Source organism: Rutidosis leptorrhynchoides, chromosome 4 (assembly GCF_046630445.1).
Source record: "Rutidosis leptorrhynchoides isolate AG116_Rl617_1_P2 chromosome 4, CSIRO_AGI_Rlap_v1, whole genome shotgun sequence".
NCBI classification, from domain to species: domain Eukaryota; kingdom Viridiplantae; phylum Streptophyta; class Magnoliopsida; order Asterales; family Asteraceae; genus Rutidosis; species Rutidosis leptorrhynchoides.
The window spans coordinates 518181696-518200371 of NC_092336.1; the positions used below are offsets into that span (position 1 = coordinate 518181696).

At 31.1% G+C, this 18676-nt stretch overlaps 1 protein-coding gene across 1 annotated transcript in view; it reads right to left on the reverse strand.

The window, feature by feature from the left end:
- The window catches only part of LOC139842513 (uncharacterized mitochondrial protein AtMg00810-like), a 79823-nt gene extending 61402 nt beyond the window's left edge, over positions 1-18421 (reverse strand). Inside the window, exon 1 of the mRNA XM_071832645.1 lies at positions 18020-18421. Within this exon, the coding sequence (XP_071688746.1) occupies positions 18020-18421 (402 nt within the window). The remainder of the gene's footprint in view (positions 1-18019) is intronic.
- Positions 18422-18676: the final 255 nt, after the last annotated feature.

The window sequence follows — 18676 nt, forward strand, 5'->3', positions numbered from 1 at the left end:
TAAAATTATAATGTAATTCATGATTCGAACGAAAAATTATTATTATTAATATTTTATCATCTTTAGAATTTTCATTAGAATTATTATCAATAAAGCTATTATCATTTGTATATTTATTAAAATTATCATTATTATTATTATCATTTTAATTATTACAAGTATCAGTATTATTATTAAAATGACTATTAAATTATATAAAATCATATCTAATACATATAACCTAACTCTATCATTATATTATTAGTTATTTAAGGTATATAAAATAAGTATATTTAAGTTATCAATGGAACACAAATTTTATGAAAATGACAAATACATCGCTAATAATAATATATTTGTTCGATCACAATTATGTGTAATAATATATATTCAAATGATATAGGTTCGTGAATCCGAGGCCAACCCTATACTTGTTCAATGTCGTTCTATGTATTTTTACTACAAAATACATTAGGTGAGTTCATTTGCTCCCTTTTACTCATTACATTTTTGGGCTGAGAATACATGCACTGTTTTAATAATTGTTTTACAATATTTATATGCGTGAGTTCATTTGCTCCCTTTTACTCATTACATTTTTGGGCTGAGAATACATGCACTGTTTTAATAACTGTTTTATAATATTTATATGCGTGAGTTCATTTGCTCCCTTTTACTCTTTATATTTTTGGGACTGAGAATACATGCGCTGTTTTTACAACTGCTTTATTAAATGCTTTTGAAATATATTTTGAACTGTGAATGCATGAAATGATTTTATAAATGTTTGACGAGATAGACACAAGCAAAACATTCCTCGAATGAATTATTATGCAGACAGAAGTTCTATGGATTATTGTTGAATTATGTGGACACGATAATTGCCACCATTGATTATGTGGACACGATAATTGCCACCATTGATTATGTGGACATGATAATTGCCACTGTTGAATTATGTGGACATGATAATTGCCACCAATTGATATGAATGTTATGTATCGAGAGAATGATTTTATGCACAGGTTATGTGTATGTTTTTTTTTGTGTGCAAGTGTTATGTGTACGGTTACTAAGATTTATGAAAGATGGTTTCGTACACGAGAAAGGTGTACTGTATTTAAAAGATATCGCATGTACATTACAGGTGGGTATAGGATTCGGGCCCATTTGTACCATGCAGTATTTAAATTTTGTGGTCTATCAAAATGATGAATTTTATTGTTTTAAGATAAACCTATGAACTCACCAACCTTTTGGTTGACACTTGAAAGCATGTTTATTCTCAGGTATGAAACAAATCTTTCGCTATGCATTTGCTCATTTTAAGGACATTACTTGGAGTCGATCATCGCTCTGGGATCAAATGTTGATGACTTAGTCCAGATGGATTAGGACGGGTCTTCACAGTTGGTATCAGAGCGGTGGTCTTAGTGAACCAGGTCTTGCATTAGTAAGTCTAACTGATAGTCGTTAGGATGCATTAGTGAGTCTGGACTTCGACCGTGTCTGCATGTCAAAAGTTTTGCTTATCATTTAGTGTCAAAAATTAATTACTTATCATCCTTAAAGTCTAGACACGTCTTACTGCCTCTATTGCATAGACAGTGTATAGATAAATTCATATCTTAGCGTATCTGTTATTGTTACCCTTGCCTGACAGCTCCCGTAGATTCCTCCGTAGCTTATGGGATTTTAGTATTATATATGCATATGTAAATTATGTATTGCAGGGTACTAATCTACATCCTATAATCTATTTCTTATCGAAAATCCTTCATCTGATTGTACGAGATGAATCCCTCAACCAGTTCGAGTTCCTCAGATTTCTATAGCTATTCCGATAGTTATTCCGACAGCTATTCCGATATGGAGTTTCACCTAAGCTCCGAAAGCAGTGACACCAGAATGAATCAACCAATCATCCATCCCCAATTTATCTGATGGGTTCATAGTTGACTTAACCGATGGCGACGAGAAGAAGGCGTTCCTTTCCACTCACCAACCTGCACTCTTGATGAAGAACCTGAAGCACTTACCGGCGAACCTGTTCGTAACACTCTTTTCTCTCTCATTTCCAGAGTATCTCGCCACGACTATATCACAAGTTAGATTCAAAACCTTATTTATTCGCTCGTTCATACCGACAATCATCCCGGAGTAATAAAGTCAATGAGTTTCGCGCCCGAGTTGTAGTCTTGGGAAATATGGTGCAAAATGTACCAGCTTCAGCAACATCAACGGCATCAACTATACCACCAGCAACAACACAAACCACAACAAGACACGCCTCAACATCACAATCGGTACCCCGAGCATAATCATCGTTCTACATGACGTTCTACATCATTTATCTTCGTTCATCATGACGAATATGTAATCTCTAATATTTTAGAGATTATATATTCTTGTTCTAACGTAAATCAAAAGAGTTTAATATCATATTGACTCATTAAATCCATGAATACATCTGAAGAAAATATATATGTATATATGTTTTCATAAAGATTGTAATTAAAAATTCTCTTGTACAAACTGTTAATGGTTAAAATATTTTTAACGGGTAGGTAATACCCGAGGAATATTTAAATTTCACATTAATAAGTTACATTGTACGTTCTTCGAATCTGTTTCAACAAGTCATATACTATCCTACTTACATCCACTGATATACGTATCCGTTCACCAAAGAATAACTATTTTCATTCAAATTCAATTTCATATTAGGATTTTGACATATCAGAATCCAACAAGTGACATAATGAAGCAAAAAATGGACACAATAAAAATTGATTAGAAACAGACTAATTAACAATATGAAATTTTGTTAAGAATCCACGCTAACAAAATCCTAGCTAACTGTTCCTAGCTAACTGTTGATTCCGTATTACATTTTAATTATCGCAATTTATTTTATCGCAATTTAATTCTCGCAATTTTATTTATTGTTATTTAATTTCTGTTATTTACTTTACGCACTTTATTTATCGTCATTTAATTTCTGTTATTTATTTTACGCACTTTAAATATCGGGACACGTATACAAGGTTTTGACATATCATATCGACGCATCTATATATATTATTTGGAATCACCATAAACACTCTATATGCAGTAATGATCGAGTTCTCTATACAGGGTTGAGGTTGATTCTATAATAATATATATACTTTGAGTTGTGATCGAGTCTGAAACATGTACACGGGTCATGATACATATTAATTAATTCGAATATTATATATTAAACTGTATATGAATTATTGGACTGTCAATGTGGACTATCGACTGTGGACTAATATTATTGGACAATTAAAATGAATAAAAATATTGATTATAACATATGAAACTAAACATTTCTTCAAGTTTGCCACTTGATTTCATCTTAAACCTCATTTGTATCTTGACGATTACAATATGCGTTCAAACCTTTCATAATCCTTGAAAACACCTCAATCGAGAGGAGGAACCAACCGCACTTCATCTACGGAAGAAAAGATCGATGCATATTGTTATGCACCTGAAAACTCTCGAAAACTGAGTAAACGTTTAATGCGTAGCTGTGCTAATTCCTTTAGCGTTATTATTACCCAAAATAACTTTGCAATCCCTTTTCAAAGTAGCCAATTTTGTCACAGCTCCAGCAAGACAACTTTGACTTTTTGTACGAAACAACCTTATTATAACGTTAATATATACGCGTGCTCTTTTATTGTTACCGGGGAACCTTTTATATTCCATCATATTACCAGCAGACGTACCAGTAACCTCGTTGCTCTTTGGTTTAAATCTCTCCGACAAATCACTATATTTATCTATTGAAGTCTCATCATGTACTCATCCACATCTTGTAACGAGAACTGACATACCAATTACCGGGAATCAGCAATCAGTACTTTGAAAACTCACAGCATGTCTACATCAACAGTTATATGTATAACATTCATCTCTTAGAATTATGATCTTTCATCTGAAATCCTGAAAAGCACTCAGTCTACAAATCAATACTCTGAATGTTGAAAAAGCTGAATGAAGCAGCAGAAACAGTAGACAACCGTAAATGACCTTAACCATCAGAAGTTTGATGATAAAGAATGGAGTGTTAGGAACGCTTGATAGAAAATTTAGTAGCGAAAAGCGGATTATGCGAAACTATGAAAGAAGCCGTGGACAAATCACAAAGAATAAGTTTAACTTCAAAGAATCTAAATGATTCAATGTATGATGAAATCTTTAACGAATACCTTACTCCTTAACCACTCTAAATCATCGTGAATGAATTTTTTCATCACAATTTGATTCTGAAATCCTAAGATATCATCGTACCCTTCTTTATTAATATCCTCAATATTTCTGAAGATATCTTCATAAATATTCTCGTTCGATATTAATTACCTCTCTGCGCTATCCGTATTATATCATAAAAGGAAACTGTTTTAGTTTCTATATTCTGCGAACCTTCGAATTTGAAATATGGATGTTTTTGAAGTAGTGTTGGGAACTGATGCATGAGTTAGTATAATATAATGACACTTGATCAACGTGATTATATTACATTAGGTCATGCTGATTTCTAACGAAACGTGATGATTCACAGACCCTAACATCATCATGTGCCATGTTACACGACTCTTACATTCTACCCAATCTCTAAACATATTAACAACATATCTTCTTGATAGTTCTATCTTTTCGGATATTCTGGTAAATTACCAAATCAAGATCGTGCCATTATGATTTTCTTCTTAGAACATTAACTATGTTCATTTCAAAATCCATACCTATAAATTCTGGCCATTACTCGTAGTACTTAGAGTCGAGAAGAGAATAAAAAGGCAAAGAGCTCCGAATTATAAAAGAAAATATAAAGCTCGACAACAACACATAAATTACAAACCATGCATATCAATACGTATTGCCACGTAAAGGCACGGGACAATTAAAATTACTATAACCCCAAGGTAATAGTAAAAATAAATAAAATCCTCCGGGAGTAGATGAAAAAGAAGAATGAAAGATATGAAAGTTATGAGTATATTAAGAATCAGTATTGGATGGAGCATATTGATGAATGTTTTAAAAATATGAATTGGAGGAGAAAGAATAGAAGGTATGAGATATGGAAATAAGGGAACGAAGGGGGTGGATTTATAGTAAAATATCTGACATAACAATCGAAACAGATTATCGCATTAAATCAAAGGAGATCTTGATTTTCTTAATCGTCGAAGAACCAAATCTTATTATGAAGATTTTCTTTAAATCCCTTAAGTTTCGGAAACCAATCATAATTACGTCATCGGTTAAAACGAATATACGTTACTCATTTCACTCTATTGCGATAGCTTCATTTATACTCTTCGCGTAATCAAATTCTGTTATCTATATTACTCAATGATGATAAAACTCTATTTATCAACTCACATTCGTCATGAAAACATTCTTATAGTAAGCCATGACGACCTCGATCAAATTTCGGGACGAAATTTCTTTTAACGGGTAGGTACTGTGATGACCCGGAAATTTCCGACCAAATTTAAACTTTAATCTTTATATGTTTCCGACACGATAAGCAAAGTCTGTAATGTTGAGTCTCGAAAACTTTGAAATCTATATTCATGTCATCAATGACCCTTTGACTGATCCGACGATTCACGAACAATTGTGTGTAAATAAAAATGTAAATAAATATATATATGAATATAAATATAAGTGTATATATTAATTAATATAATATCATTTAATCACTTGAATTAAATATGTAGAGTAATATACAAAATAAGTAAAATGTTATCAAAATAAATATATAAATATGCATATGAATTCTGTACACAACTAATGTTGTATGTATGTTGTGATATATATATATATATATATATATATATATATATATATATATATATATATATATATATATAAATACTAAATATTTAAAAATGTTAATTATATAATATAAGTATCACATAATTAATGAAATGTAATATTTACATAATAGATTTAAGTACAAGTTAAAATTACTATATTAGTATTAGCAATAATACTAGTGTTAGTAATATTATTAAAATTATAATATTGAAATTTGATACATGTAACTTGTTGTATCTTAATTATTATTTGTATTATTACTAGGTATTATTACCTTTACCATTAAAAATTATTATTTTTATTACCATTAACATTAATAATAATATAATTAATATTTTTATATAAAATTATTATTATCATTACTTTACCATGATTATTAATTCATATTAGTATTATTTTGATATTATTAATAAAAAAAATTATTAATATTATTACTATCATGATAATTATCATTAGTAACATTAACAGAATTAATATTTCTATTTAATGATATTACAACTCTATCATTACAAATGTATTTATATTTATAAATTATTAATATTATATAAAAATTAATTAATAATGTAAATTTGTTAAGAATCATTAAGAAATTGGATTTGATTTAGAGTCTGTCCAAAAATTGTTATATGTCGATTTCAACACGCAGACAAGATCCAAATTTTTGCTACAAATCAGATTTCAAGTTTTGAAATTATCTGATTTAGTTAGGGGTTCCTTTCAAATTTTTTTTTTTTCTGTTTCATCTTGTCTGATTGTGAACTCGTGAACCAACTCCTCAAATAAATTAATCAATTCAGTTGAGGTGTACATCATTCAATCTACTACTAGCTTTATTAATTTAAAACACACTTCACAGCCTTCTATCTAACTCTTGTTTCAAACAACACCACCTTTGTGAACCCAAAACACCCTAATCACCACTCCATCATACGTATTATTTTCTGGTTCTTTCAGGTTCACCGAACACAAACCCAGCTACTACTTATGCGTCGGTTTCTGTTTTGTTTCTCAAGACCATCACCGTAAATCTTCAACCTTGCTACTCCTGCTATCGTATTTAAACATTATTAAACCACCATGTAACCGTTGTACTTTCCCGTTTCAAATCTCTATTTCTGTACATATATACACTTATCTACAATGCATCCTAAAACACAAAACTCACTTCTGTGTATCTATTTTCATCGAGGCCCAACCACAACCGTCTGCAACTACCTTCACACTCTCCTTTCATCACTCAGCCATCGGTCACAATCACCATCATTTTTGTTTTCTTCAACCAATAAAAACCTTGAAACCCACTTTTATCAAACCCTTTTAAAATACCACAACCCTTTATCTATGTCTTTTGCTCTCCAACAGACCCAAACAACCCTTGTGTTCGACAACAAACAATATCACCACCACAATAACCACCATCTAACACCCATCAAATTTTTCTATCTTTCTTCTCTCTTTTTTCTTTCTTCTTCTTCTTCATGAAGCCTATCGAAACTCCTATTACTACGGTTATCCTCCTGTTTATTACTACCATATACGATCACCACGAACAACCCAAAATATTACGCTTGTTTTTGCTGCTGCCAACTTACTTCCGTTTCTGTTTTCAAATGAAGATAAGAACCACATATTGGTTTGAGGTGTTGTCAACTTAATTGTATTAAAATACTTATAGATTGTACAAAATGCGTGTGGGACAAACTCAGTTTATGGCCGACCATATTTTTGTATTTGGTGGGAATATAAGATGGTACATGAGGATAAAGGAATCCTATTATTTTAGGTTGAGTAACATGCAAACAGATGGCCACCGTTTTTTTATTTTTTATTTTTATTTTTTTTATTTTCTTTGAAACGTTTCATAATATTGGAGAAACCGAATTCCTCATTTCCTGTTTGGGCCACGCAATTCACTTCTCTGTTGGGCCATGATCTTTTAAACTAGGATCATGTTTTTCACTTGGGCCGAGAGTTATTTAGTTGTTGGGCCAAACTGAAAATTTACGGGTTAAATATTAATAGTTTCAATATTACTTCGAATAATGGGCAGTAGCTCAGATGGTAAAAGGGAGTGTGTAACAAGCAGGAGGTCACGGGTTCAAATCCCGGCAGGAACATTCTTTTTGCTGTTTTTCTAAAGGTAGTCTCTTTATTTACCTTATTATTATTATTATTATTATTATTATTATTATTATTATTATTATTATTATTATTATTATTATTATTATTATTATTATTATTACTACTATTATTATTATTATTATTATTATTATTATTATTATTATTATTATTATTATTATTGTTGTTGTTGTTGTTGTTGTTGTTGTTGTTGTTGTTATGAAGTATTAGTATTATTATATTTGTTATCATTATTATTATTTATAACATCACTAGTATTCGTATAATTAAAAGTTATCACTTTCATTTTGTTATTAGTATTATCAATATATTATGATTTCGATTACGATATTAGAAATGATTAACATTAAGATGTATTAAGATGTATATGCTTACAGTTAAGATAATTAAGATATAATTAGGAATATACAAAGGTGGTATAATTAGATTACCACAGTAATTATAAAACCTAATGATTTAAAATTATAATGTAATTCATGATTCGAACGAAAAATTATTATTATTAATATTTTATCATCTTTAGAATTTTCATTAGAATTATTATCAATAAAGCTATTATCATTTGTATATTTATTAAAATTATCATTATTATTATTATCATTTTAATTATTACAAGTATCAGTATTATTATTAAAATGACTATTAAATTATATAAAATCATATCTAATACATATAACCTAACTCTATCATTATATTATTAGTTATTTAAGGTATATAAAATAAGTATATTTAAGTTATCAATGGAACACAAATTTTATGAAAATGACAAATACATCGCTAATAATAATATATTTGTTCGATCACAATTATGTGTAATAATATATATTCAAATGATATAGGTTCGTGAATCCGAGGCCAACCCTATACTTGTTCAATGTCGTTCTATGTATTTTTACTACAAAATACATTAGGTGAGTTCATTTACTCCCTTTTACTCATTACATTTTTGGGCTGAGAATACATGCACTGTTTTAATAACTGTTTTACAATATTTATATGTGTGAGTTCATTTGCTCCCTTTTACTCATTACATTTTTGGGCTGAGAATACATGCACTGTTTTAATAACTGTTTTACAATATTTATATGCGTGAGTTCATTTGCTCCCTTTTACTCTTTATATTTTTGGGACTGAGAATACATGCGCTGTTTTTACAACTGCTTTATTAAATGCTTTTGAAATATATTTTAAACTGCGAATGCATGAAATGGTTTTATAAATGTTTGACGAGATAGACACAAGCAAAACATTTCTCGAATGAATTATTATACAGACAGAAGTTCTGTGTATTATTGTTGAATTATGTGGACACGATAATTGCTACCATTGATTATGTGGACACGATAATTGCCACCATTGATTATGTGGACATGATAATTGCCACTGTTGAATTATGTGGACATGATAATTGCCACCAATTGATATGAATGTTATGTATCGAGAGAATGATTTTATGCACAGGTTATGTGTATGTTTTTTTGTGTGCAAGAGTTATGTGTACGGTTACTAAGATTTATGAAAGATGGTTTCATACACGAGAAAGGTGTACTGTATTTAAAAGATATCGCATGTACATTACAGGTGGGTATAGGATTCGGGCCCATTTGTACCATGCAGCATTTAAATTTTGTGGTCTATCAAAATGATGAATTTTATTGTTTTAAGATAAACCTATGAACTCACCAACCTTTTGGTTGACACTTGAAAGCATGTTTATTCTCAGGTATGAAAAAATCTTCCGCTATGCATTTACTCATTTTAAGGACATTACTTGGAGTCGATCATCGCTCTGGGATCAAATGTTGATGACTTAGTCCAGATGGATTAGGACGGGTCTTCACAACAAACCTCCACCATCGTGAGCACACACACCACCATTCTCTCTCTCTCTCTCTCCTAATCTTATTTCACAACCATCACTCCGGCACCTTGTTTCTAGTTGTCGAACCACAATTCATTTTCTGTCCCCATTTAAATCAACAATCAAGATGAGCACCTTTAAATTTCTCCATTTTCGTTTCCATCTTTATCGCAACCCATGCCAACGATCACCTTTGAACAACCATTACCCTACAAACCGCCACCACATTCGATCAATTGTTGTTGCTACTTACTTCTGTTTCCAGAACAAACAAAAAAGACGATGGTGATGCAAGATAGATTATATGATGATGATGTTAACGATGTTGATAATTGAAGTGACGATGGATATCACACGAAGATGATGATAAAATTAGATGATGAGTAGGAAGATAATACAACGATGATGATGATGTTTATGGAAGTGATGGATCATATGAATATGCTTCGAGATAATGATGGTGTTAAAGATGATGATAGAGGATTAGACGTAATCATGATGGGACGATATATGGTTAGGATAATGGTTACACAATCGGTGTAATGGATGATGATATTCGAAAATGATGGTGATGCTGTGAAGTTACATGAGGTCGATGCATTATGATGATGGTGATCAATGTTGAAGATGACGATGTTGTAGATGATGGAGGAGAGATGAAAGGAAGAATGGGTAAAAGAATTAGTTTAGGTTGTAAAACAGGAATGAAATGGATAGAGGAATGGTTTGGGTGAATGGGTGTTTAACGAAAGGTCATGGGTTCGAATTCAGTCTCTTACATTTTTTTTTTTTTTTGATAATTAACAGCTAGACATGGTTACAAGTGATGGGCCGAGAGTAAGCCCTTATTGTTGGGCCGAAATCCATATGGTATTCTATATTTGGCCGAATGATACAATGGTGATGGAAGTAACAATTACGTGGACATAGGTAATTTTGAAGTAGAAGAAAGAAACGGATAATAGATTAAATGAAATTATGGGATGATTATAATCAGAAATGTAACATTAGAGGCATGGTTAGGAGGTGGGTCATATAATTGGGAGGTCTAGGGTTCGACCCTGGGCAATGGCGTTATTTTTTAGGCTTATCTTGAAAGGTAGCCTTATTTTTCATTATCATTTTTATTATTATTATTATCATTATTATTATTATTATTATTATTATTATTAATATTATTATTAGTATTATCACTAAAATTATCATTTTTTTTATTTATTTATTAATATTAACAAAAGTACTTTTATTATTATTTTTATTATCATAATTATTATCATTAAAAACTATCATCACTATTATTATTAGATTACCAATATTTTTATTATTATTATCATTATTATTATTTTATCAATATTATTATTATTGTTATTATTATTATTATTATTATTATTATTATTATTATTATTATTATTATTAAAATTAACATTTTTATTAAAAAGTATCATTTTTAACTCTATTATCACTATTATTATTTTTTTTATTTTATCATTACTAATATTATTTTAGTACTATTATTATAATTTTAACATACAAACGATATATATATATATATATATATATATATATATATATATATATATACAAAAAAGATATATTTTTTGTTATACAAACGATATATTTAATAATTAACATATATATATAATTAATAACAATAGTACTAAAATAATAATAATATTGATTAACATATTTTCTAAAATAACATATTTTCGGAATAATATTGATTAAACGATATATTTAATAATTAATTATTAATTATTTTAAAAATCTATATTTTCTATATATATATAACATAAAATTATTTTAAAATATTTTCTATATATATATATAAAATATTTTTAATTTAATAAAATCTATATTTTTAATTATTTTAAATATATATATGTTAATTATTAAATATATCGTTTGTATAACAAAAAAGATATAATTTTCTATATATATATAACATAACAAAATCTATATTTTTAATTATTTTAAATATATAAAATGACTATATGAAACATATAGGTTATTAATATAAAAATGATATAACTAATAAAGTAATATATATATATAAACTTGTTCGATTACAAATATGTGTGTTAATTTATATAAATGATATAGGTTCGTGAATCCGAGGCCAAACCTATAGTTGTAAATGACGTCATATGTATTTTTACTACAAAATACAGTATGGTGAGTTTCATTTGCTCCCTTTTTAAATGTTTTTGCAATATATATTTTTGGGACTGAGAATACATGCGCTGTTTTTTATAACTGTTTTACGAAATAGACACAAGTAATTGAAACTACATTATATGGTTGAATGATCGAAATCGAATATGCCCCTTTTTATTAAGTCTGGTAATCTAAGAATTAGGGAACAGACACCCTAATTGACGCGAACTCTAAAGATAGATCTATCGGGCCCAACAAGCCCCATCCAAAGTACCGGATGCTTTAGTACTTCGAAATTTATATCATGTCCGAAGGAGGATCCCGGAATGATGGGGATATTATTATATGCATATTGTGAATGTCGGTTACCAGGTGTTCAATCCATATGACTGATATTTTTGTCTCTATGCATGGGACGTTTATTTATGAGAACTGGAAATCTTGTGGTCTATTAAAATGATGGAAATGTTTATTTATGTTAAACTAATAAACTCACCAACCTTTTGGTTGACACTTTAAAGCATGTTTATTCTCAGGTATGAAAGAAATCTTCCGCTGTGCATTTGCTCACTTTAAAGATATTACTTGGAGTCATTCATGGCATATTTCAAAAGAAGTTGCATTCGAGTCGTTGAGTGCATCAAGATTATTATTAAGTCAATTATAGTAAGATATATTACGAAATGGTATGCATGTTGTCAACTTTCGATGAAATGAAAGATTGTATTTTCAAAAACGAATGCAATGTTTATAAAATGTATCATATAGAGGTTAAGTACCTCGCGATGTAATCAACTATTGTGAATCGTTTATAATCGATATGGACTTCGTCCGGATGGATTAGGACAGGGTATGACACCAGGTTACTGATCAGACCCGGAAAACAGTAGGTAAGGTGCTCCGGTGGGTTCTTGGTGCTTGATGCTCATCACGGTTCTCATCCTTGATGCTTATAGCTTCAAGTGTACAACTCGTTGATGTGTTTGCATCATCTTAACCAAGTTTTGACCATCATAACACTAGTGTTAGTCTAAGATATGTAGCACAACTCAATTAAGGGTTGTAAGTAGTTTGATGAACCAAAGTAAACTAAATAAACAAGATCTTAAGTTGTAGAACTTAGTTCTTAGTTAGATTTTGAAGATCCTAGACTAGAAAGTCTAGATCTAGTGTTCTTAAGTTAGATCCTAAGTTATAGAACTTGGATCTTCACTTTAATAAAACCATAAGTTATGAAACTTAGATTTTTATCTTGTAAAATGTATATAAGCTCATAAGCTCTTGTTTTAAAAAAATTTGGAAGACCATAAGTTATAGAAACTTAGATCCAACATAAGTGTATGAAGTTATAACTAGAAAGTTATACTTCTATGTTCTTGAACTTACAAGTTTAACTTTAGTTTCAAGAAAGATGAGATCAAGATTAACTAGTAATACTTGACCAAATTAGCAACATCACAACTTTAAATAAATAAAATGATGAAATAAACTAAAGTTACAAGTATTATGTTCATGTTTGTTTCATACTTGAGAAGATTCAAATCAAAGTTTGGATCTTAAGGAAATAAACTTCAAGTCTACTAAACATGAACACAAGTATGATTATAAAGCTTATGAACTTTAAATCTTATAACATTTAAGTGTAGAACCATAAACTAACAAGTTTTGATTCTTGTTCTTGGTTCTTCATCAAACAAAAGATGGAAATAACCAAGATTACATGAAGATACAAGTTATAGAACTTGATCTTTAACAACAACATACAACAATAAACTACAAACTAGTAAATGATGATGATGTATAATCGGTTTTAATTGAAGAAAAAGAAGGAAAATAAAGCTTTGTTACTTACAAGTTAGAGAGAAAAAGATGAGAGAAAAGAGTAGTGTAAGTATGTGTGTAAAATGAGATGAATGCTAGTGTATAAGTAACAAAAGAAAGAAAAAAATTGAACTCTCCATGCCATCCCAAGGCCGACGGTTTGGGCACAAAAGGGGAAAGGTCAAAACTCACTTTCATTCATGGGAAGATGGTGTAAGCTTAGAATGGTTTAAAGTTAAATGTATGGGACAGAGTTACTAGCATGCTTGTGACAACTTTGCCTCCTCATTAGCTTAATTAATCTAAGTTTAAGCCTTAATAATTCACTAGCTTAATGATGGGCTAACTAGTAGTCCATTAAGAAAAGTAGGGTGGGCTTCCAAGTCCATTAACATGAGTCCATGTAAGTATGCAACAATTAAATAAATAAAGCCCAAGTAATTAACTAGTAACATTAGTTAATTAAAAATGATTAATAATAATTAATCATGAACGTGAATAATATTCGAAATATTATTCGAGAAAAGCACGTGTGTCACAAAGACGAGTCGGGACATGTAAAGTCAATTACGGTAACAAGTAAATGTATAAAAATACATTTATTAAAACGCAAGCATTAATAATAATTATTATTAATAAAAGTTAGAAAATCCAGGGTCGTTACAAAGTTCCGCAGTAACTAGTAAACAAGCAAGTTATAGATTAGTCCTATTAGCGAATCCTACTCGGCTCGGTCAAGACTCACTAATGCAACCTAATTCCCTACAACCAATGCTCTGATACCAAATTTGATGTCTCGTACAAAATTAACGTATACGGATCATCAACAACAGGTCCATCACAAGGTTACAACATTATATGTTGTTTTAAAACAAGTTTGCATTCATAAAAAGATAGCGTTTTACAAAAGATAGCATGCTTCTACGAATAGAAAGCGTTAACACAAGTACGTGACACGAAGGTCATTACATAGCCATGGTTCAAATGTAACATAAGTTTTGAATGCAAAGTAAAAAGTTCCATGTTTGAGACATCTCTAAATAAGCAGCGGAAATCTAACACCGAGAGTCTAGTACAGCGGAAGCGACAAACGTCTAAGCACCTGAGAAATAACATGCTTAAAAGTCAACACGAATGTTGGTGAGCTATAGTTTAATTGTAACAGTAATGTAATGTAGGTCACGAGATTTCGTATTCAAAACAGTATGTAAAGTATATGCTTAACCGTGGGCACTTGGTAACTAACTTAACGTAAATATCACCCCCTAAAAGTACACTTGGCGAGTGCGTAAGTTTACGAAGTATTAAACACCCGTTAAATTCTAGCGCGACTAGCCCGAGTGGGGATGTCAAACCCTATGGATCCATATCTAAGATTCGCGTTCACCGGTTCATAAACCAATGACTAAACGTTACCGAGCTAAGGGGAAAATTTATGCCGTTATATCACCCACACATATATAAAGTTTAAGTACTCGTGCCTAGTAAGTAAAACATAAAAAGTGCATGTATTCTCAGTCCCAAAAATAGTAAGGTAAAAAGGGAAGCTATAACTCACAGTGAAGGTGCAGTAAAATCGGTATGAATAAGTAAGCTAGTAAGTAGGTCCGAAGGGTCGTCAACCTAAGTCAAAGGTTACTAAGTCAGTAAATCGTCCCAAAAGGTTTAAAAGTACGTAAGTTAAGCCTTAAGTATCATCATTATCATCATCGTACGTAAAAAGTAAAGTAAGTTTTCAATCAAGAATAGAGATCGAAACAATAGCTGACTTCGTTCAGCTGTTACGACCTCTATATAAACTGAAATGATGTGAGACCAGTGGCCAAGGCTCCGTATGTGAGTCCTCTAACCGCTGACCAATTTCCAAAACCTAACTCGTCTTCATTTGACCGTGGCGACAGTTTAAGTGCGAGTAGGTCAGAAATTTCAGCACAACGTTACAATGGCGTAGTGGCTTTCAGAAGGCTATAAATCCTAAACCGTATATCGGATTTAGGCGAGGCCTAAACGAAAAGTCGTCTACTTGAACCGAACTATCTGGAAATCAGCTTTTCCAGAAGCCCAGGGGCCTGATCAGACCTTAAAAAATAGAAAGAAAGTGCTCCGGTGGGTTTCTTGGTGTTTGATGCTCATCACGGTTCTCATCCTTGATGCGTATAAGCTTCAAGTGTACAACTCTTGATGTTTTAGCATCACTTTATCCAAGGTTTAACCATCAACATACAAAGTTAAGACTAAGAAATAAAACACAACTCATGTGAGAGTTTGAGCAAGGTGATGAACCAAAGTTACATCAATTTCTTAGTTTTAACAAGAGTACAATTTCTATTAAGCTATAAACTTTGAATCAAACTAAATAAGCAAGACCTTAAGCTATAGAACTTAGATCTTAGCTAAATATTAAAGACCTTAGACTACAAAGTCTAGATATCATGTTCTTGGTGAAACCCTAAGTCATAACACTTATACTTTCAACTTTTACACAACCATAAGTTATGAAACTTAGATCTTGTAAAGTAAAATGAACACAAGCTAATGAACTTTTATTTAAATAAAGTAGAAGACCATAAGTTACACAACTTAGATCAAACAAAAAAATGAAACCCTAAGCTAGAGAGCTTGGATTCCTAACAACACTTATGAGATCTCAAACTAGTAAGCTTGTATCTTTTGTTTCAAGAAAACACAAGTCACAAAGCTAAAGTACAACAAATTAAAGAAGATCATAAGTTAGTAAACTTGGATCTTTAACTAACTTTTTGTAGAAAAATCAAGCTAGTAAGCTTGTATTTCAAATTTTCTTGAAGATCCATAAAGTAAAGTGTTGGATCTACAAGTTACATGAAGATCGTAAACATAGGTTTTGATCTTTAAACATAAATAAAGAGATCTTAAGTTAATAAACTTAGATCTAACAAGATTATGAAGATTCAAAGCTAAAAAGCTTGAATCCTTCATGTTCTTGAAGATTCTTCAAAACAAAGTTGAATCTTACAAGGGTAATGAAGATTCAAGTTACAAAACTTGAATCTTTGTTCATGATGATGATGATTCATGAATTAAAGTAAGAAAAGAAATAAAAAAAGAAGTTAAGAACTTACATGTTCTTCAAGTATTTGAGAGAGAATTTTAGAGTGAGAAAGTATAGAGAAGTGTGTGTTTTGAATGAAATGAAAATGAGAGAAATGAGAGTTTTTTTAAAAAAAATAAAGTGGTGGTGATGGGGTGGTGGGTGCTGACGGTTGGGGAGGGGATGGGAGGACCATCTTGGCCTCATGTGGTGTGGCTTGGTGTGGTCCATGATGGTGGTACTAGGTGATGTTGACATGTTGGGTGGTTTGAGACATAATGCAAGCCTTAGTACATAAGCATGCATGATACTTGTCTCATTACTTACATGGACTTAATTATGATTACATGGGCTAATTAACCCATTAAGTGGTCCACTAAGTTGAGTAGGTTGGGCCATGGAAATCCATTAAGGTGCTAAGTCCATTAAGGTAACTAGTAAGCATTAGTAAACACTAAGCATGATTAAGGAACCATAAAGCCAAGTAATTGTCATAAATAAATAGCAATTATGTTTACGCAGTCATAATATTGCAATTATGACAAAATTTTAACGTATACCAAGTACGTAGCTCGTTTTAAATAATAAGTGACACTATCAGTCATAAATGCATTCAAGGATCATGTTAAGCAACTAAGTACTTAAAAACACGTTGTAAGGCATTAACGAAAGTAATTAACATAATTAATGATCCCAGAATAAAATCTAAATTAGCACGCACAAATATGCAGTTTCATGAAAGTAATAAATATAATTAAAAGTCGAAAAAATCGGGTCGTTGCAACATCTTTCAAAAGTTTGATACCAATTTCTTTCAACAAGAAATCAAAATGTGGTTTATCAAAAGCTTTCGTGAAGAGATCAGCCCTTTGGGTTGTAGTGTCTATCTGCACTACGTCTATTAACTTCTTTTCATAGCAGTCTCTAATGAAATGGTATTTAATTCCTATGTGTTTGGTTTTAGAATGATTAACAGAATTTTTAGTGACAGCCGTGCCGGTAGTATTATCAACAAAAATAGGAGTGTTAGAAATATGCAAACCGTAGTCATGTAGCTGCTGTTGAATTTAGATGACCTGAGATAGACAGCTTGCTGCAGCAATATATTCAGCTTCACAAGTAGACTGAGCCACTGCTGTCTGCTTCTTACATTGCCAAGTAACTAATCTGCTTCCCAAAAATTGACATCCCCCAGAAGTTGACTTGAAATCTTTCTTGCATCCGCCATAGTCTGAATCACTATATGTCGTAAGCTTAAAACCATCATCACATGGGTACCATAACCCCAAACTTGGTTTATCTTTCAAATATCTCAGATGCTTTTTAACCACGAGCATATGATGAACATTTGGGTTCGCTTGATAACGAGCACACGAGCAAACTGCAAACATAATATCCGGTCGAGAAGCTGTAAGACACATTAGAGACCCAATTATTTCCCTGTACAGAGTCTGATCCACCTTAGCACCTTCACAATCTGGTGAAATACCGTGATTCCCCGACAACGAAGTCTTAGCCGGTCTCTCAGCTTCCATTTGGAAATGTTTTAGAATATCAGCAACATACTTGGTTTGATGCAAGAATATGCCTTTATCCGTCTGAGCTACCTGCAAACCTAAGAAAAACTTGATAGTTCCCATGGAACTCATTTTGAACTTCCATTGCATGACCTTCTCAAACTCATCAACCATCAACTGAGTTGTTGATCCAAATATGATATCATCAACATAAATCTGCACCAGCATGAGATGCTGTCCCTTCTTTTTGATGAAAAGTGCCTGATCAATCAG